The following is a 21,207-nucleotide window of genomic DNA, read 5'->3' as shown; positions in this document are numbered from 1 at the left end:
AGAGGGGCGGCGGGGCGCTTGAGGGGAGCTGAATCCTCCTCAAAAAGCTGGCAGTGCCACGCCACCACTGCGTCCTTATCCCTGTTTATGGCCCCCGCGCAGCCTTGGCCTTGATAAAGGGGGGGGTGATAACGCCCTGGCACCTTTGCCCGGCATCAGCGGGAGACGCCGATTCCCGCCTCTGCGTCACCAACCTTCCCCCGTCACGTAGCCGGCGCCAGCACCGCCCCGGCAAGGAGCAACACCCGGCAAGGTGACGGCACAACATGGGGGTACAATCCATCGGCACCTTTATTGGGCACATCCGGCACCACCGAGACACCTCACAGAGGGGGGCTGCGAGGCAGCCACGGTGCCCCCACCCCGGGGTTGGGGACCAGGGGGGGCTCAGGATGGCGGCACAGCCGGGCGCTTGGCGCGGCGGCGGGTGAACTTGAAGTTTTGCAGCGGGTTCCCGGTGCCGCGGGACTGGAAAGGGGAGGGGGGGGGGAAAAAAAAAAAGCGCAGCGTTAGACCCACCCCTGGCAGCGACAGGGGTGCACAGGGGGGGTCGCTCCATGCCCGGTTCCCACTCACCGTCGAGCTGGCCCGGCGCTTGGCACCGGCGTGGCGCAGCCGCAGCCCTTTGCGCTTCTTGAGGTTGGGTTTGGCGATGCCGCGGAGGCTGGGGGGGACTGCGGGCGGGGAGCAGGGGGTAAGTGGGGTGCCAGCCACCCCAGGGACGTCCCTGTCCCCCCCAAACATCACCCCCAGGCACCATTTTCCCTCTACGTGTCGTTGTCACATCCCAGGGTCCCCCTTTCCCCCCCCCACAGAGCCAGGGCCGGCGGGGGGGCGCAGGGACGTACCCAGGTAGTCGGGCACGTTGCGGAGGTGAGGCTTGACGATGGCGGGGTGCAGCGGCTTGTCGTGGCGCAGGACGTGCAGGTCACGGGGGTTGTCCTCAAAATACGCCTGGGAAGGGAGAGAATTGGGGGGGGTGGTAGCAACCAGGCCCCACCCCGCGCCGCCCGCAGACCCCCAGAACGCTGCCCCAGGGCGGGGGTTACCTTGAGCTTCTCTGAGTTGAGCAGCTCGTCCTTGATCTCCCGCAGCCGCGCTTCCTTCACCGCCTGCTTGGTGACGGAGCGCATGGCGTCCTGGTTGGGGCGGGGGGGAAATATGGGGTGTCACGAGCTTGGCACCCCCCGCAGCCGGTGTCAGCAGTAACACACACCCCCCCCCGTCGTTGCCCACCACCCACCTACCCGGCAGCGGTAGCGCAAAGCCTCGATCTCCTCCGTAGAAAACTTGTAGGGCTGCAGCATCGACTCGCCGTTCTCTGGGGACACACATGGGGTCACCCCTGTCCTCATTCCCAACACCCCACACTCCCCCCGTGATGCCCTCAGCACCCACTGTCCCCCCAAAGTGACACGGGGACCCCCCCCAACCTCCAGCGAGTGCTTCCTCGATGCGGGCCAGGCCGTCCTGCTCCTCGGGCAGCGCGAAGGTGAGCGCTGTGCCGGGGTTGTCGGCACGGGCCGTCCTGCGGGCAACAGAGAGGGGGACACGGCAGTGGGACGGCCACCTGAGGGGGTCACCGGCCACTGTGGGCACCCCTGTGTCCCCTCTCTGTGTCCCCACGTACCTGCCAACGCGGTGGATGTAGGAGTCAACCGTCGGCGGCACGTCGAAGTTGATGACAGCGGCCACGTTTTGGAAGTCGATGCCCCGAGCGACACTGTATTCCAGGTCCTTGCCCTTGCTGGGTTGGGGGGGGACATGAGATATTGGGGTGGCTTGGGGACCCCCAGGGACACCACAAGTGACACAGACACTCATGTGGGCACAGAGACACTGGGAAAGGGGATCCCTGGGGGTACGAGGACACGCTGGGCATGCTGACCCCAGACCCGCGGGGACACGGCAAAGAGACCCCCACAGAAGGGACATGCTGGGCACAGGGACCCCCCTGGGCATCTACAACCCCCCCCGGGCATGAGGTATAAGCCCCCCAGCCAGGCAAAAGAAACCCCCCACACCCTGGGGACATGGAGGGGGGGCACAGAGAACCCCCTGGGGACAGGGACCTGCCCCCCAGCCCCAGGCAGAAGCAACCCCACAGCTCTGGGTGACCTTCCCTGGTGGCAGCGGGACGTTGCCCTGGTGACACAGTGGCACCCCCAGGTCTCACCTCGGGGCAGCACCCTTTTGTTTCTTGCGGGGGGGCTGCTCCGTGGGCACCGCTGGCGCCTCCTCGTCGGTGGCCACGATGTAGTCGTAGATGCCCCCGGTTGAACTGGGTGATGACGTGGCACCTGGGGACAACCCGGGGACCCGTCAGCATCCCCGCCCCGGGGCACCCCTCCTTGGTCTGTGCCCCCTCCACCCCACCCCCAAAACCCACAGGCACCCCTGCTCTTCCTCCACAGGCACCCTGCACCCTCCTGGGGTGTCCTTACCCCCATGGGTGCTTCCCCCCGCACCCCAAGGGCACCCTATTCCCCTGGGCACCCCTTAGCTCACCAAGACACCCTCAGGCACCCCTTGGAGCACCCCACTTTCCCCCCCCCAACCCCTTCACCTCCTTTCACAAACCCCCAGCAGTCACCCTGCTCCCCGGGACACTCCATCACCCCCAAGACCCCTCACACTTACCTGTTATCACCCCATTTTCCCCTTCACCCTCCTCCACACCACCCCAGGGGTACCCCCACCCAACTGGGCACCCCGCTATCCCCTCTGGGGCGGGGGGGTGTTACCGGGAGCGGGCGGGCAGCTCGGAATTGAGGGCGCAGGCAGGGGATGCCGAACTGCTCAAGGAAGAGTTTGAGGCGATAGCAGCGGGCGAGGGTACCCACAAAAAGCAGAGCCCGACCCCGCAGCAGCCGCAGCTGCAGGAGGGCGCAGAGCAGCAGGAATTTGTCCTCCTCCGTGCCGCAGCGCACCGCGAACTGCCGCAGCTGCGAGCTGCCCGGTAACCGGGGCTCCGGCGGGCGCACCGTCACCTGCACCCCGAATTGAAAGGTTTGGGGGACACACACACACATACACACACGGAGCTGTTGTGCTCCCCCCAGCATCCACCGTACCCCACATCCCTCAAAACACGCCCCTGGGGGTGCTGCGTTCTGACAGCGCAGTGTCCCCCCGTCTCTGTGTCCACACTCTGGACACCCCCCCCACCCCAAAACCTCCCCCCCGTGCACCCCCCCAAACACGTCCCTGCACCCCCCCAAGTGCCGCTCACCGGGTTGTGCAGCACCAGCTCCCTGAGGGGCCTCCACGTCAGGGCTGAAGGTGGCCGACATGAGCAGGGCCTGGTAGATCTTGGGGAGGTGGCTGGGGGGGGAATGGGGAGGTCAGAGCCAGCCCCCGTGCTTGGGGGTGACAGGGGCCCCCCCAAAGCCCTTGGCACCAGCCCTGCAAGTGTCCCCCACGTTCTCCAGCCCCGCTGTGCCCCCCAGCCCTGGCACTGTTCCCCAAAAGCATGGCTGTACCCCCCATGTGCTCTAGCCCCAGCAGGACTCCCCAAGTTCTCAGTGTCCCCCAAAACCCCTGGAACCCACAGCATCTCTCAACCCCCTGGTTGTGCCCCCCATGTCCTCCAGCTCCAGCAGTGCCTCCCAGCCCTGGCACTGACCCCCCAAATCTTCAGTGTCCCCCAGCCCCAGCAGTGTCTCCCAGCCCTGGCAGTGCCCCCCAAACCCTTGGCTGTGCCCCCCCCCTTTCTCCAGCCATAGCAGTGCCCCCCAGTCCTGGCAGCATCCCCCAAACCTGCAAAGTACCCCCAAACCCCGGGCAGTGCCCCCCAAACCCTTGCCTGTGGCCCCCCCTCCATTCTCCAGCTGTAGCAGTGCCCCCCAGTCCTAGCAGCATCCACCAAACCCTCAAAGTACCCCCAAACCCCAGACAGTACCCCCCAAATCCTCAGTGCCCCCCAAACCCATGGCTTTCCTCCCACCATCCTCCAGCCCCAGCAGTGTCCCCCCATGTCCCCTGTCCCCCCCCAGGGTGCCCCTCACCACAGCAGGGACTTGATGTCCTCGCCGAAGCCAAAGGAGAGCAGCAGGTCGGCCTCATCCAGCACGAGCAGCTCCAGCGAGTGCCGCAGGCTGAGGCTGCGGGCGCTGAGGTGTGCCAGCACCCGCGCCGGCGTGCCCACCACCACGTCCGGCTTCTCCATCAGCACCGGCCTGGTGACACAACCGGGTCACCCACCTCTGTCTGCCAGGGCGGGGCGGGGGAGACCGGGAAGGGGGGTGGCAGAGGGGGGTGCTGTGGGGGGGATTTGAGCTTACCGCTGGGCAGCGAGGTCGCTCTGGGCGCAGAGATCGGCCACGCGCAGGTCGCGGGGCGCAGAAAGCCGCCAGCTGCCGCAGGCTGCGCACCACTTGCTGCCCCAGTTCCTTGGAGGGCACCAGCACCAGCGCCCGCACCGCCTGCGCCACTGCCGAGGGGGGCCTGTGCCCACCCCCCGGCACACAGGAGAGCTGACCCCGCACCCCACGGAGCCCCCGTACCCCACCCCTGCCCACGTACCCCCACAGCATCCCCCCACCCTGCTCAACACCCCCACAGCACCCACCTGCCCCATGGTGCCCATCTGCGCCTGACACCCTACAGCACCCACCTGCCCCATGGTGCCCACCCATGCCCAGGCACCCCACAGACCCCACATACCCCCTCTGCCCGCCTCCCTAGGTACCCCACGGTGCCCCCCACCACATCAAATACCCCACAGAGCCCACATACCCCACAGCAGCACCCACCCCTACCCACCCCCCCCCACGTGCCCCCCCCAAGCCCAATACCCCAGGGTGCCCCCATGCCCCACAAGCACCCACCCCTGCTTGACACGCCACCTGACACTCCACGGTGCCCCCCACCACGCCAAATACCCCACAGAGCCCACGTACCCCACAGCAGCACCCACCCCTACTCACACCCGCCAGTGCCCCCATGCCCCATGGTGCCCCCCCAAGCCCAATACCCCAGGGTGCCCCCATGCCCCACAGCACCCACCCGTGCTTGACACCCCACCTGATACCCCCACCCCCCCCCAGTGCCCCCCACTGCCCCGCTCACCGCCTTGACACGCAGGAGGTGCTGGAGCACGGGCAGTCCGTACGCCCCCGTCTTCCCGGAGCCGGTTCTCGCCCGGGCCAGGAGGTCGCGGCCCTCCAGCGCCAGGGGAATGGCCTCGGCTTGGATAGCCGTGGGGGTGGCCCAGCCCAGCTCTGCCACCGCCTGCGGGGGGCCGTCACCTCGGGGGTCCCAGGTCCCTGGGCTCCCCAGGTCTCCCCCGCCAGCACAGGGGGGGCACCCACCGCCACCCCCCCTCTCCGAGGTGGGTACAACCAGGCCTGTGAAGCACCCGCACCCCGATGGACCCAGACGTCCCGGCCCCTCACGGCCTCCCCAAGGGACCCCCCATCTCCCAGCCCCCTCCCCTCCGAGGGACCCCAGAGTCCCGGCCCCTCAGGGCCTCCCCAAGGGACCTCCATCTCCCGGCCCCCTCCCCTCCGAGGGACCCCACAGTCCTGACCCCCTCAGGGCCTCCACCCCCACCAAGGGACCGGGGCATCCGGGTCCCCCACGGCTTCCCCCGCGATTCCCCCCGGGTACCCTCCTCCCACCGTAACACCCCCCCCAGCGCACCCGCAGCAGCCGCCCGTCCAGCCCCATGTGTTCGAAGCGCGGCGCTGCCGCCGCCTCCGCCGCCATCTTGGCCGCCGACTGCGCCTGCGCGCGCGCCCAGACCACAGACGCTTCCGCCGCGCGCCCAGAGCGGCCGCCAGCGCCGCCGAAGCGCCCCCGGGCGGTGGAGGACTGAGCTGCCCCCTCCGCTGCTCGGGGGCAGCCGCGGGGGGGGGCCCCCCCGGGTTTTGGCGATGAGGAGAGTGGGGGATTTATTAGGGTGGGCTCGGTTTTGGGGCCACTCCTCTTTAATATCTTTATTGGTGACCTAGACGAGGGGGTGGAGTGCTCCCTCAGTTTGCAGACGACACCCAGTTGGGTGGGAGTGCTGATGTGCCGGAGGGTGGGGAGGGTCTGCAGAGAGACCTGGGCAGGCTGGAGCGATGGGCTGAGCCCAACTGGGGGAGTTTCACTAAGGCCCAAATGCCGGGTGCTGCCCTTGGGCCACAACAACCCCCAGCAGCGCTACAGGCTTGGGGAGGAGTGGCTGGAGAGCTGCCAGTCAGAGAGGGACCTGGGGGGGATTGGTAATGAGCCAGCAGTGTGCCCAGGTGGCCAAGAAGGCCAATGGCATCCTGGCTTGTATCAGCACTAGCGTGGCCAGCAGGGACAGGGAAGGGATCTGACCCCTGTGCTCGGCACTGGTGAGGCCGCCCCTCGATGAGTGGGTTCAGTTTTGGGCCCCTCACTCCAAAAAGGCCATTGAATGACTCGAGCGTGTCCAGAGAAGGGCAACGGAGCTGGTGCAGGGTCTGGAGCACAGGTCTGATGGGGAGCGGCTGAGGGAACTGGGGGGGTTTAGTCTGGAGAAGAGGAGGCTGAGGGGAGACCTCATGGCCCTCTACAACTCCCTGAAAGGAGGGTGCAGAGAGGGGGGAGGAGTCTCTTGAGCCAAGGACCCAGCGGCAGGCCAAGAGGGAATGGCCTCAAGCTGCGCCAGGGCAGGGTCAGACTGGCTCTTAGGAAGGATTTCTTTGCAGAAGGGGCTGTTGGGCGTTGGAATGGGCTGCCCAGGGCAGGGGGGGAGTCCCCATCCCTGGAGGGGTTGAAGAGTCGGGTTGAGCCAGCGCTGAGGGATCTGGTGGAGTTGGGAACGGTCAGGGTGAGGTTCATGGTGGGGCTGGAGGAGCTTCAAGGGCTTTTCCAACCCAGATGATTCTGGGATTCTGGATGAACAGTGGACCAGTAGCCACATGCCTGAGCCCCCCCACCCAGCTCGGTGCAGTGCCACAGCCATCCCCACCCCCACCCCACCCCCAATACCCCAAAAAACCACCAGCAAGTCCCATCGGACCCCAAAACCCTTTATTTTCCCACAAAACGCCACCGCGGGAGCCGGTCCCCACCCTCCCTGATTGGGGTCCCCCCAATCTGCCCACCACCCCTGGGGAGCCAGCAGGGGTTCCCCCCCAGGGCTGTGGGAGCCCCCCCCGGGGTGGGTAACATGGGGGGGCTACACCAGTTTCTTGGCCTCGAAGAAGCTTTTGAGGTGCCTCATCTGCCAGATGCCGGTGAGGATGAGGATGATGGTTTGGGCGATGGACCACCACAGCACCCGTTGGTTGGTGCTCTCGCTCGTCATGCGGAAACGCTCCTCGCGGTACTGTCAGCCACAGAAAAAAAAAAAAAGAAAAAAACCCACACAAATAAATGGTGATGGGGTTTGTGAGGAGGGAAAAAAATGGGGGTTCACTCCGCTGGAGCCCCCTCCTCACCCGCTGGTAGTTCTGCTCCTTCTGGATCTGCTCGACCTGGTCGAGGAGCTGGCGGGCGCGGAGCTGCAGCTCCGTCAGCTTGTCCTTGGCAGCGATTTCGGGGTAGTTGTTGGTGTGTTCACCCACCTGGATGTCCAGGTGCACCCGCTGTGGGGCAAAGAGGCGGTAGGGACACGTTAGTGGACCCCCGTTGCTGCTGATGCCCCTTCCCCAGGTTCAGGGGTGTCCTCCCCGTTACCAGTTTGCCACCGGCGAAGAGCGCCATGCGGGTGGAGTTGGAGTGGAGGCAGATCTGGTGCTCGCCCGGCGTGTGGGAGGTGAAGGTGAAGCGTCCCTCGGAGCCGTACTGCCGCGACAGCACCACCTGCGCCGGGACACGGCCACCGTCACCCAGCGCCCGCCCCGGGGGGGACACCAGCACAGCCCCGCCGTGTCCCACAGACCACCTGCCCTGGCTGGCGAGGCACCCCGTGTACTCCAGAGACCCCCTGCCCGTGTTGGGGTACACCATATACTCCAGGGACCCCACGCCCGGGCTGGCAGCTGCCCCGTGCACCCCAAGGACCCTCTGCCCCAGCTGGAGAACACCCCGTATGCCCCAGAGACCCCACACCCAGGAGAGCGGGCACCCCATGGACCTGCCCTGGATGGAAGGCACCCCAGGAACCCCCCCACAACTCAGCCAGCAGGCATCTCAGGGACCCCACACCCAGGCTGGTGAGTGCCCCATGCACCCCAGAGACCCCCTGTCTGGACTGGTGGGTGCCCCAAGGACCCCCCACCCCAACTGGCAGGCACCTGAGACCCCCACACCCAGGCTTGCCCCATGCACCCCAAAACCCCCCCACCCTCATTGGTGGGCACCCCACATGCCCCAAGGACCCCAGACACTCCCACAGCCGGGCTGGTGGGAGCCCCACACATCCCAGGGACCCTTACCTCAGCTGGTGGGCACCCCACATGCCCCAGGGACCCCAGACACTCCCACAGCCAGGCTGGTGGGAGCCCGATGCACCCCAAAGATCCCCACCCTCATTGGTGGGCACCCCACATGCCCCAGGGACCCCATACACCCCCACAGCCAGGCTGGTGGGAGCCCCACACATCCCAGGGACCCTTACCCCAGCTGGTGAGCATCCCACATAACCCAGAGACCCCACCCCCGCAGTCGGCAAGCACCCAAGGCACCCCTCACCCGCAGGGTACCCGAGCCCCCCAGGACCCTCACCTTGCCGTCAGGGTCCTTCACCTCCACGTGCATGCCCAGCCCCGGGTGGAGGGCAGGAACGACTCTGACTGCTTGTCCCACAGCTGCGTCCGGTAGTTCCCTGGGGGGCAGCGGGTCAGAGCGGGCCCAGCACCCCCCACCCCGTTACCTCTCACAGAATCACAGAATCATCTCGGTTGGAAGGGACCTTGAAGATCATCTAGTCCAACCGTTAACCCAGCACTGACAGATCCCAACTACACCAGATCCCTCAGCGCTGGCTCAACCCGACTCTTCAACCCCTCCAGGGATGGGGACTCCCCCCTGCCCTGGGCAGCCCATTCCAACGCCCAACAGCCCCTTCTGCAAAGAAATCCTTCCTAAGAGCCAGTCTGACCCTGCCCTGGCGCAGCTTGAGGCCATTCCCTCTTGGCCTGGCGCTGGCTCCTTGGCTCCAGAGACTCCTCCCCCCTCTCTGCACCCTCCTTTCAGGGAGTTGCAGAGGGCCAGGAGGTCTCCCCTCAGCCTCCTCTTCTCCAGACTAAACCCCCCCAGTTCCCTCAGCCGCTCCCCATCAGACCTGTGCTCCAGACCCTGCACCAGCTCCGTTGCCCTTCTCTGGACACGCTCGAGTCATTCAAGGGCCTTTTTGGAGTGAGGGGCCCAAAACTGAACCCACTCATCGAGGGGCGGCCTCACCAGTGCCGAGCACAGGGGTCAGATCCCTTCCCTGTCCCTGCTGGCCACGCTAGTGCTGATACAAGCCAGGATGCCATTGGCCTTCTTGGCCACCTGGGCACACTGCTGGCTCATTACCAATCCCCCCCAGGTCCCTCTCTGACTGGCAGCTCTCCAACCACTCTCCACTCTCGTTCCGTCCCGTTTCCCGCTCCCCTCCTGGGGGATCCTGGGGGTCTCTCCCACCCCTTTTCACAACCGCCGTTCCCGGGGGTTGCCCCCGGGCTCCCCCCGCTGCCCCGTGGTTGCTCCCATTCCCCCCCCCCAAGCCCCGCCGGCCCTTCCCGCGCTTCGCACCGATGACCATGGTCTCGTCGGGGATTTCCTCAATGAAGCAGCGCTTCTCGGTCTCGCCGATGTGGAAGTAGAGGCCGTGCGCGCTCCAGGCCGCCAGGACCACGGCGGCCACCGCGGCCCGCAGCGCCCCGCCGCCCGCCATGGCCCGCGCCCCCCCGCCCGGCGCTCCCGTCATGCACCGCGCATGCACCGCCCGCTCCCGTCACGCACCGCGCATGCGCCGCTCCCCGCTCGTACGCACTGCGCATGCGCCTCCCGCCGCCGGCCACTCACTGGGCCCCACGCCGCACCTACGGGTGCCCGCTGGGCTCCGCCCGCGGCGTTTCACTGCGCATGCGTTGTTGCCACGGCGACACACGCATGCGCAGCGCGCTCCGCCCGGTGGCGCAGCGAGGAGGGCGCCGCCCCCCCAGCTCTGAGGTTGAGAGTTCGAGCCGCGCTCGGGCCACTTCTGAAGGGCCCGGTGACACCCAGGCGTGTCCCTGTGTTTCCCCCTGGGACGATCAGCCTCGGTTGCCACCCCCAGCCGTGCCGAACCCTCCGGCGGGGCGGAGCCAACCCTTCACACCCCTCCAGCAGCGTTGCCAGCTGTGTGGCAACACCACCTCCAACCTCCTTCCTTCCTTCCTTCCTTTCTCCTAGCCGCTGCCCCGGGGCTTGGCAGGGGTGGGGGGTCCCATGGGTGAGCGGGTGCTCGGGGTCCCTTCGGGGAAAGGCCCGGCGAGATGGGAGGGGAAGCGGAACCGCGGGGAAGATTGCGCCACCGGCAGCCCCCCGCCTCCGCAGGCTGGAAATTTCGGGAGGGGTTATAAAGGCGAGGGGGGGCGCAGGCGGCGGGGATCGGGGCGCCATGGCATGCCAGCCCGTGCTCACCCTCGCCCTCCTCTTCCTCTGCACAGAGGCCGAAGGCTTCACCCTCTGCCACACGCCCACCCTTCAGACCAAAGTCTTCCAGTATCGGTAAGTAGGGTGGGGGGAGCACCCATGGGTGACACCTCGAGGAGGGGTGGGGGGTCAGGGTGGTGGGGTGGGCACCGCTGTCACCGCTGTCCCTGCCAGGATCTGGGATGTCAACCAGAAGTCACTTTACCTGCGCAATGACCAGCTGGTGGCCGGGCACCTGCAAGGGGCCAACGCCGCCCTCGAAGGTAAAATGGGGATATGGGGACGTGGGAGGGGACACGGCAGACACACCCTGATGCCCCCGGGGGTGTGTGTGTGTCCCCAGAGAAGGTGTTTTGGGTGCCCAACCGCGCCTTCGAGCCCAGCCGGCTGCCCGTCATCCTGGGCATCCAGAATGGCACCCGCTGCCTGGCCAGCCCCCCGCTAGCCAGCCCACCCTGCAGCTGCAGGTCAGGGGACACCGCGGGCACGGGGACGCTGCGGGGACACCGAAGGGATGGGGGTGCCGCAGGGATGGGGACACTGCGGGGACAAGGGTGCCACAGGGATGGGGACACCATGGGGATGGGGACACCATGGGGAGGTCACAGGGATGGGGACACTGTGGGGACAGGGATGCCACAGGGATGGGGACACCATGGGGATGGGGACACCATGGAGATGGGGACACCACGGGGAGGTCACAAGGATGGGGACATTGTGGGGACAGGGATGCCACAGGGATGGGGACACCATGGGGATGGGGACACCACGGGGATGGGGATGCCACAGGGATGGGGACACTGTGGGGACAGGGATGCCACAGGGATGGGGACACCACAGGGTTGGGGACACCATGGGGATGGGGACACCACGGGGATGGGGACACCAGAGGGATGGGGACACCATGGGGATGGGGACACCAAAGGGATGGGGACACCATGGGGACGGGGATGCCGCAGGGATGGGGACACTGTGGGGACAGGGATGCCATGGGGATGGGGACACCACAGGGATGGGGATGTCACAGGGATGGGGACACTGTGGGGACAGGGATGCCACGGGGATGGGGACACCACGGGGATGGAGACACCATGGGCACGGGGATGTCACAGGGACATCATGGGGACACGGACACCATGAGGATGGGGACACCATGGGGAGGGGTCACATGGGGCTGTCATGGGGCTGGGGACACCATGGGGACGGGAATGCCACAAGGTTGGGGACACTGCGGGGACAGGGCACATGGGGATCCCAGGGCAGCGACAGGACACCATGGGGAGGGGACACCTGGGGACAGGGACACCGCAGGGGTGGGGACAGAGGAATCCCAGGGCTGGGGCATCGCAGGGACGGGGCCCAGCGTCGCGGTCACCCCGACTGCGGGTGACATTACGGCGCCGGTGGCCGTGGCAGGTGGCCGACATCAGGGAGCTGCCCCGCGCCGGAGAGGCCTCGGCCGCCTTCACCTTCTTCCGCTCCTACAAGGACGGGCTGTGGCGCTTCGAGTCGGCCGCCAACCCCGGCTGGTTCCTCTGCACCTCGGCCCGCGGCCACCAGCCCCTGGGGCTCTCCCGGCGCCCCGATGCCACCCACCTCCTCGACTTCTACTTCCAGCTCTGCTGAACCCCCTCGTCCCCAGGGACGGTGACATCCCCCACCAGGATCAGTGACATCCTCACCGCAGGGATGGCGACATCCTCCCCGGGGCACAGTGACATCCCCCTGGGGACAGTAACATCCCCCCCCCCGGGGACGGTGACATCCCCTGGGAATAAAGATGCTCAGGACACCGTGGTCCCCGTGACGTGGGTGGTGGCGAGGACGGGGCGGGGGGGGACAGGGCAGGGTGACAGCGGTTGGCCCCCAGCGCCTGCGTCACCCCGCCGGGATGGCCGGTGTTGCGCCACCAAGTCGTTAGGGACGGGGATGGGGCGTCCCCAAGGGGGGGGTGACGCAGCCGGCGGGGCTGCCCCATAATCGGGCAACTCCCGGGCTCGGCCCCTTCCCGGATTTGGTGGTGGTGGCAGAACTGGCACTGCGTGGCGTGGCACTGAGTGGTGGTGGCACCGCGTGGTGTGGCACTGAGTGGTGGTGGCACTGTGTGGCATGGCACTGCGTGGTGTGGCACTGAGTGGTGGTGGCACTGTGTGGCGTGGCACTGAGTGGTGGTGGCACCGTGTGGCATGGCACCGCGTGGCGTGGCACCGCGTGGTGTGGCACTGAGTGGTGGTGGCACTGTGTGGCGTGGCACCGCGTGGCGTGGCACCGTGTGGTGTGGCACTGAGTGGTGGTGGCACTGTGTGGCGTGGCACCGCATGGTGTGGCACCGAGTGGTGTGGCACTGAGTGGTGTGGCACCACGTGGCGTGGCACCACATGGCGTGGCACCGCATGGCGTGGCACTGAGTGGTGGTGGCACTGTGTGGCGTGGCACCGCGTGGTGTGGCACCGCGTGGCGTGGCACCGTGTGGTGTGGCACTGCGTGGCATGGCACCGCGTGGCGTGGCACCGAGTGATGTGGCACCGCGTGGCGTGGCACTGCGTGGTGTGGCACTGCGTGGCGTGGCACCGCGTGGTGTGGCACTGAGTGGTGGTGGCACCACGTGGCGTGGCACTGAGTGGTGGTGGCATTGCACGCCATGGCAGGGATGAGGCACACCAGACTCTGGGGATGGGGCACACGGGCACCACGGGGACGAGGTACATGGGACCTTGGGGACAGGGCGTGTGGGACCTTGGGGACAGGGCACGTGGGGTACCATGGGGACAAGGTACGTGGGCACCACAGGGACAGGGCGTGTAGGACCTCAGGGACAGGGCACGTGGGCACCATGGGGACAAGGTACATAGGACCCTGGGGACAGGGGCATGTGGGACCTTGGGGACAGGGCTCATGGGACCACAGGGTCAGGACAGGGGGGACCTTAGGGACAGGACACGTGGGCACCATGGGGACAGGGCACGTGGGACCTTTGGGACAGGGCACGTGGACACCATGGGGAAGGGACACAGGGGACCTTGGGGACGGGTCTCACGAGGCCATGAGGATGGGGCACGTGGGACCCTGGGGACAGGGCTCATGGGACACAGCAGTACCTTGGGGACAGGGCACAGGGGGCATCACGGGGACTGTCCACGGGACAGGGGACGCTGCGGGGACACAGGGACTAGGTGGCGTTTCACCATCGCTCCGCGTCCCCGTCACCCGTCCTTCCCCCGCCCAGCCCAGCTCGCTCCCATACAATTACCGGGGCGGGCTCTGCGCCCCCCCCGCCCCACCCAGCCCTATAAGAGCCACCGTCACCCAGAGCAGAGGGACACAACCCAGGGACACCACCCAGAGGACACGGGACAGGATTTGGGAAGCTGACGGATTTGCAGGTATTGCTAAGGACGGGGACAAGCTGGGTCCCGCTTGGGCAACATTCTGAGGGTGTTCACTCTGGAGCCTACTGACAACCAGGAGCCTATTGGCAACCAGGTGTGTTGGGAGGGGGGTTGATCCCCCACCCGCGTCACCCGTGTCACCCACGCGCTACCCTCTCTCCTGCGCAGGCTCAGCCATGTCCCACGTGTCCAGACCTGCCTTCAGGTGAGCGGTGACAGGGTGGGGACGGGGTTGTCCCTTCCGTCATATCCGGGGCTTGAGTCACCCAGCGTGGCGCCCCGCCCTCACCCTTGTCTCCCCCCCCTCCCCCTCCTCCTCCCCGGGGTGCAGCGGGGGCTGAAGGTCCCCAGGGACACCCGGAGCAGTCCCAGGCTCGCGGGCACCCGCTGGGTGTCATGGCGGGGCTGAGCGCGGGGACCGGGACGTGGTGGAGTCTGTCACCGACCCCGACATGGTGGCCTTGTTTAACGAGTTCCTGGGGAAAGGTAGTGCCCAGCTGGCACGGGGGCCCTGTCCCCTTGTGTCCCCCGTGTCCCCACCTGCCCCCTGTGTCCCCGTCCTCATGTCCCCGTGTCCATCCCTGCCCCTCCGTGCCCTGAGTGCCCCGTCCCTGTGTCCTCATGTCCCTGTGTCCCCCACCCCCATGTCCCCGTGACGCCCACATGTGTCCCCATGTCCCCATGCACCCGTGATGCCCATGTCCCCTGCTCGTGTCCCCATGTGCCTCCATTTCTTGTCCCCATGTCCTCACGTGCTCATCACACCCATGTGCCCCATCCCCATGTCCCTGTGTCCCCTAATCCCATGTGCCCACATGTCCCCATGGCCCCACGTCCACCACACCCGTGTCCCTCATCCCCATGTCCCCAATCCCCACGTCCCTGTGATGCCCATGTGCCCCCATGTCCCCCATGACACCCTCTGTGCCCCCTCCCCTGGCCCCTGTCCCCGTGTCCCCATGTCCCCATGCACCTGTGCACCCTCTGTGCCCCTCCCCATGTCCCCTGTCCCTGTGTCCCCCTGTCCCATGTCCCCATGTCCCCATGCACCTGTGCACCCTCTGTGCCCCCTCCCCATGTCCCCTGTCCTCATATCCCCATGTCCCCTGTCCCTGTGTCCCCATGTCCCATGTCCCCGTATCCCCATGTTCCCTGTCCCTGTGTCCCCCTGTCCCATGTCCCCATGTCCCCATGCACCTGTGCACCCTCTGTGCCCCCTCCCCATGTCCCCTGTCCTCATATCCCCATGTCCCCTGTCCCTGTGTCCCCCTGTCCCATGTCCCCCATTCCCATGTGCCCATCACTCCCGTGTGCCCCATCCCCACGTCCCTGTGTCCCCCCACCCTCATCCCGTCCCTGTGATGCCCACATCCCCACACGCCCCTGAGCCCATCCCCGTGTCCCCATGTCCCCGTGTCCCCATGTCCCCGTGTCACCCGGCAGACACCGGGGACGTAACAATATCCTCGGCGGAGGCGCGGCCGCTGGCCCAGCCCTACCACTACCTGTTGCGGGACACGAGCAGAAGGGACTCTGCCTGCACAATGGCTACCTGGTGGCTACCAGCCTGCAGGGTGTCAACGCTGCCCAGGAAGGTGGGTGCCTTGGTTGGGGAAGGGGTGCCCCCCCACCCATGGGTGCTCCTACCACCCATCTCCTCACAGAACCCATCAGCGTGGTGCCCAACCTGCACCTGGAGCGCCAGCGCTGTCCCCTCATCGTGGGCATCCGGGGGGGCACCCAGGCCCTCTCCTGTGGCACCGGCCCTGAGCCCCAGCTGAAGCTGGAGGTGAGCACAGGGCGTGTCACGGTGGGGGTGGCTCAGGGTGGGGGGCACCCTGGGGTGGAGCACCCAGCGGTGGGGCAACCCTAGGTGGGGCAACTTAAGGTGGGCAATCCAAGGTGGGGCACGGTGGGGTGGTGGGGACCCAACGGTGCGTCAAACCCAAGGTGGAGGAGCACCCTGGGGTGGTGGGGACCCAACTGTGGGTCAACTCAAGGTGGGAGAGCACCCTGGGGTGGTGGGGACCCAACTGTGGGTCAACCCAAGGTGGGGAAGCACCCTGGGTGGTGGGGACCCAACTGTGGGTCAACCCAAGGTGGGAGAGCAACCCTGGGGTGGTGGGGACCCAACTGTGGGTCAACCCAAGGTGGGAGAGCACCCTGGGGTGGTGGGGACCCAACTGTGGGTCAACCCAAGGTGGGAGAGCACCCTGGGGTGGTGGGGACCCAACGGTGGGTCAACCCAAGGTGGGGAAGCACCCTGGGGTGGTGGGGACCCAACGGTGGGTCAACCCAAGGTGGGGGAGCACCGTGGGGTGGTGGGGGACCCAACGGTGGGTCAACCCAAGGTGGGAGAGCACCCTGGGGTGGTGGGGACCCAACTGTGGGTCAACCCAAGGTGGGAAGCACCCTGGGGTGGTGGGGACCCAACAGTGGGTCAACTCAAGGTGGGAGAGCACCCTGGGGTGGTGGGGACCCAACGGTGGGTCAACCCAAGGTGGGGAAGCACCCTGGGGTGGTGGGGACCCAACGGTGGGTCAACCCAAGGTGGGGGAGCACCGTGGGGTGGTGGGGGACCCAACGGTGGGTCAACCCAAGGTGGGGAAGCACCCTGGGGTGGTGGGGACCCAACGGCGGGTCAACCCAAGGTGGGGAAGCACCCTGGGGTGGGTCACCCAGAAGTGAGGCAACCCAAGGTGAGCAAGCCAGTGTGGGGTCACCCTGAGGTGGTGTCACCTGAAGGTGGGGGCTCCCCATGATGGTGTCACCCATGATAGTGTCACCCTGAGGTGGTGTCACCTGAAGGTGGGGGCTCCCCATGATGGTGTCACCCCATGATAGTGCCACCTTGAGGTGGTGTCACATGGCAGTGGGGGTTCCTGGACATGGTGGCAACTGGAGATGGGGGTTCCCTGGAACGGTGCCGCCCCAGGGTGGTGTCCCAGCGGTGTGTCCCCCCCTCGTGACAGGAGGTGGGCCTGCTGGACCTGTTCTCGCGGGGGGCCGAGGCCACCCCCTACACCTTCTACAAGACCTATGGTGGCTCCACACACACCTTCGAGGCGGCCGCCTTCCCCGGGCACTTCCTCAGCACCGCTGCGGGCAGGGGGAGGCGCTGGACCTGGCCCCCCCCCCCCGCCGTCACCCGCCTTCTACCTGCACCGCAAGTGACTGCAGCACCCATGGGTGCAGGGGGAGCACCCATGGGTGGGATGTCCTCCCCACTGTCAGTCCCTCGGGTGGGGGAATAAAGCGATGGAGTTTGTCTCAGCTTGTGGTGTGTGAATGAGGGCGGGGGGGGGGGGGGGCAGGATGGGGCCATGGTGGGGCAGGATCAGGCTTATATGGGGCACAAATGGGGGGGCAGGATCGGGCCCATGGCCAGGGCAAGATCAGGCCCCATGGGGGAAGATCAACCTGGGGGGGGCAGGATCGGGCCCCGGGGGGCAAGATGGGGCCCCGGGGGGCAGAATCGGACCCATGGAGGGTCAGGATTGGCTCCGGGGGGCAGAATTGGGCTCCGTGGGGCAGGATCGGGCCCATGGAGGGTCAGGATTGGCTCCGTGGGGCAGAATCGGACCCCGTGGGGCAGGATCGGGCCCGGGGGGGCAGAATCGGGCCTGTGGAGGGGCAGGATCGTGCCCCGTGGGGCTGAATCGGGCCCCGTGGGGCAGGATCGGGCCCATGGAGAGGCAGGATTGGGCCCGTGGGGCAGAATTGGGCCCTGTGGAGCAGAATCGGGCTCCGTGGGGCAGGATCGGGCCCTGTGGGGTAGAATCGGGCCCACGGAGGGCAAGATCGGGCCCCGTGGGGCAGAATCGGGCCTATAGAGAGTCAGGATTGGGCCCGGTGGGGCAGAATCGGGGCCCGTGGGGCAGGATCGGGCCCGTATAGGGTCAGAATCGGGCCCGGTGGGGGGCAGAATCGGGGCCCGTGGGGCAGGATCGGGCCCATAGAGGGTCAGGATTGGGCCCTGTGGGGCAGAATCGGGCCCCGTGGGGCAGGATCGGGCCCATGGAGGGGCCGGACCAGGGGCCGCCCCGCCGAGGGGAGCGTGGCCTCACGGAGGGGGCGTGGTCAAACGGGCGGGTTCTCGCTCCCTTGCCCCGCCCCCGGCCGGAGGGGGCGTGGCCAGCGTTGGACCCGCCCCGCGCCGCGCGCCGGCAGTGCCGGTAAGGGGAGGGGAGCGGGGGGGGGGGGTGCAGGCGGGACCCCCGGGGTGGCCGGGGGGTCCCCATGGCTCGGGGGGGGGGGGGGGTCGCGGTGTCCCCTGGGGGGCCCCCCGTAGCCCTCAGCACTCCCCCGCCCCCCCCTTCCCGGCCCTGGAGGGCGCCCCCAAGCTTTGAGAATCCCCCCAAAAACCTGAGGGGCCTCCCCCCCACCCCTGGGGGCCCCTCAGAACTCTTGGGGTCCCCCATGTCCCCTGAGGGTCTCCCACGGCTTCTCTGGAGCCCCCACAGAGCTTTGAGTCCCCCCCACCCCTTTGGGGTCCCTCCCACCCCTTGGGGTCCCTCCCACCCCTTGGGGTCCCCCCACCCCTTTGGGGACCCCCCCCGCCCCCCAAAGCCCCCATAAGCTTTGCAGTTCCCCCATAGGTCTTGGGGTGCCCCTTACACCCTTTGGGGTCCCCCCCCAGAGCCTCCTTGTAAACTTTTGGGGTCTCCCCACACTCTTTGCCCCCCCCCCCAGGGTCCCCCCAACTTTGCGTTCCCCTACACCCTTTGGGGTCCCTCCCCACCCCCTAGAGCCCACTTATAACCCCTCGGGGTCCCCTCCCCACTTTGGTGTCCCCATCCCCAAACACCCCCCCCCCCGCCAGACCTTGGGGTCCCCCCCCCCCCAGAGCTCCCTTAGAAGCCTTTAAGTTCCCCCCCCACCCCTTGGGACCCCCTAAAGCCCCCCATAACCCTTTGGGTACCCCCCTACCCCTTGGGTGCCCCCTGACCCGGGAGGGGGGTGTCACAAATTTGGGGGGGGGGCCCCACGGAGGTGGCCACCTCAGTGCGCACGCAGCACCCACTTTGGGGTGACACCCCCCCCCCCCGGCAGGGCCCCCCCCCCCCCCAAATACAGGCAGCACCCGCTGCTGGGTGCGAGCCCCCCCCTCGTGATTTGGGGACCCCCCCCACCCAAATGCTGCAGGAAGCCCCTGGGTGCCCCCCGCGCTCGGGACAGGGGTGCTGGCGTGGGGGGGGGGACACACACGGGTGGCTGAGCCGTGCCCCCCCCCCCCCCCCCGCGATGGTGGTGGCTTCTCTGATGGCTGCTATGGGGTTGTGCTCCGCAGCGGCCCGCGCGGGGGTGAGGGCGTGGGGTGCGCTGTGGGGTGCAGCCCCCCCGCAAGTCGGGGGGTCGGTTGGGTATCTGCCCCCCCCGCCCCCCCCCCCCCCCCCCCCGCTCCCATCCCCCTTTCCTGCCCCGGCAGGGCCGGAAGCCGCCGGCGGTGGCGGTGACGCGGGTGACGTGGGGGCCGTGACGTGGGGGCCGTGGGGTGACGCGGGGGACGGGGACGGGGTGCGGGTGCTGGGGTGCGGGTGCTCGGCCCCCACCCCTGCCCGGAGGTGCCCACCGTGACCCCCTCCCCCCGTCCAGGCTCTCCCTGCTCCTCCTCCTCCTCCTCCTTCCTCCTTCCTCCTCCTCCTCCTCCTCCTCCTCCTCCTTCCTCCTTCCATCCCTCCTTCCTCCTCTGATCCCTCCTCCTCCTCCCTCCTTCCCTCTCTCCCGCCTCCCTCCCTTCATCCCTTCTCCCTCCACCTCCCTCCCTCCCTCCTTCCTTCATCCCTCCTCCTTCCTCTCTCCTTCCCTCCCTCTCTTCCTCCCTCCTTCTTCCTCCTCCCTCCCTTTCCCCTCCCTCCCTCACTTCCTTGCTTTTTCCCTCCCTCTCTCCCTTCTCCCTCTCCCTCCTTCCTCCCTCCCTCCTTCCCTTCCTTCCTCTTCCTCCTTCCTCCCCTCCCTCCTTCCCTTCCTTCCTCTTCCTCCTTCCTCCCTCCCTCCTTCCCTTCTCTTCCTCCTTCCTCCCTCCCTCCCTCCCCTCCTCTTCCTCCATTCTCCTTCCCTCCCTTCTCCCTCCTCCATCCTTCCCTCTCTCCTCGCTCCCTCTCCCTTCTCCTCCCTCCCTCCCTCCCTTCTCCCTCCCCCAATTCAGGCACCCCCCACCCACCACCCCTCTCCTCCTGCTCCCCCCCCACCCAGGGCTGACCCACGGCCATGACACCGGGCACGGTGACACCGGGCAGGACGGGCAGCTGCCTGCACGCGGCGGCGGGTGGGCAGCCGTAACGGCGGGCACGGCGCCATGGAGCCGGCGGGGCCCCCCACCCCCCGCCACCCCCCACCCCCTGCCGGGGTCCTGGCGGCGCAGGACGCCATCGTCTTCTCGGGGGTGGGTGCCAAAGGGGTGACCCCCCCCGCCGTGGCACCCGCTGTGGCACCCGCCGGCGCCGACGTCTTCTGGGCCAGCCTGGCGCAAGCCCAGTTGTGTGTCTGGGAGCTGGAGGGAGCCATCGAGGGACAGACGGACGGCGGCGACCGACACCCCCCACCCCAGGACATCTGCACCGCGGTCACGGGGCCACGGCTGGGAGCGCGGCCATGGCGTGGGGCGTCTCAGCCCAGTGGCGTGGCCCTGGGTCTACGGAGGAGAACGTCTCGCCCACGTTCGTGCCCACGGGTGGGAGCGTCTTGAGTGAGTGCCAAGGCCACGGAGCCACATGTGAGAGCATCTTCCACGTGCCTACAGGTGGGAGCATCCCACCCCAAGTCCATGGCCACGGATGGGACCATCTCGCCCAAGCACCAAGGCCACGGATCCACGTATGAGAGCACCTTCCACCTGTCTACAGATGGGACCATCTCGCCCAGGTTCATGCCCATGGATAAGAACATCTCACCGAAGTCCATGGCCATGGATGAGACCATCTTCCACGAGCACCAGGGCCACGGATCCACGTACGAGAGCACCTTCCACGTGTCTACAGATGGGACCATCTCACCCAGGTTCATGCCTGTGGATAAGAACATCTCGCCCAAGTCCATGGCCATGGATGAGACCATCTTCCACGAGCACCAGGGCCACGGATCCACGTACGAGAGCACCTTCCACGTGTCTACAGATGGGACCATCTCACCCAGGTTCATGCCCCGTGGATAAGAACATCTCGCCCAAGTCCATGGCCATGGATGAGACCATCTTCCACGAGCACCAGGGGCCACGGATCCACGTACGAGAGCACCTTCCACGTGTCTACAGATGGGACCATCTCACCCAAGTTCATGCCTGTGGATGGGAGCA

The 21,207-nt window shown here is 67.5% G+C and overlaps 3 protein-coding genes and 1 pseudogene across 3 annotated transcripts; 2 read left to right on the top strand and 2 right to left on the bottom strand.

The window, feature by feature from the left end:
* Positions 1-273: 273 nt before the first annotated feature.
* On the bottom strand, positions 274-5,734 carry DDX56 (DEAD-box helicase 56). Its single transcript, XM_074808042.1, is given in 18 exon segments — positions 274-468; positions 577-674; positions 849-954; positions 1,050-1,139; positions 1,248-1,321; positions 1,434-1,528; positions 1,631-1,747; positions 2,177-2,271; positions 2,273-2,300; positions 2,745-2,785; positions 2,787-2,990; positions 3,233-3,259; positions 3,261-3,324; positions 4,008-4,178; positions 4,284-4,336; positions 4,338-4,444; positions 5,070-5,232; positions 5,644-5,734. Coding segments are annotated over 18 exon segments (1,680 nt in total). The 5' UTR covers positions 5,710-5,734; the 3' UTR covers positions 274-387.
* Positions 5,735-6,965: 1,231 nt separating this feature from the next.
* TMED4 (transmembrane p24 trafficking protein 4) lies at positions 6,966-9,829 on the bottom strand. Its single transcript, XM_074808043.1, is given in 6 exon segments — positions 6,966-7,285; positions 7,398-7,544; positions 7,636-7,761; positions 8,626-8,672; positions 8,675-8,725; positions 9,640-9,829. Coding segments are annotated over 6 exon segments (696 nt in total). The 5' UTR covers positions 9,815-9,829; the 3' UTR covers positions 6,966-7,135.
* Positions 9,825-12,314, top strand: LOC141916016 (uncharacterized; annotated as a pseudogene).
* Positions 12,315-13,820: 1,506 nt separating this feature from the next.
* On the top strand, positions 13,821-17,186 carry LOC141916009 (interleukin-36 receptor antagonist protein-like). Its single transcript, XM_074808035.1, is given in 6 exon segments — positions 13,821-13,907; positions 14,082-14,399; positions 15,357-15,428; positions 15,431-15,508; positions 15,578-15,702; positions 16,886-17,186. Coding segments are annotated over 5 exon segments (591 nt in total). The 5' UTR covers positions 13,821-13,907; positions 14,082-14,365; the 3' UTR covers positions 17,168-17,186.
* Positions 17,187-21,207: the final 4,021 nt, after the last annotated feature.

Source organism: Strix aluco, chromosome 28 (genome assembly GCF_031877795.1).
Source record: "Strix aluco isolate bStrAlu1 chromosome 28, bStrAlu1.hap1, whole genome shotgun sequence".
In the NCBI taxonomy this organism is placed as follows: domain Eukaryota; kingdom Metazoa; phylum Chordata; class Aves; order Strigiformes; family Strigidae; genus Strix; species Strix aluco.
This window is presented reverse-complemented; position numbering and strand designations above follow the sequence as displayed.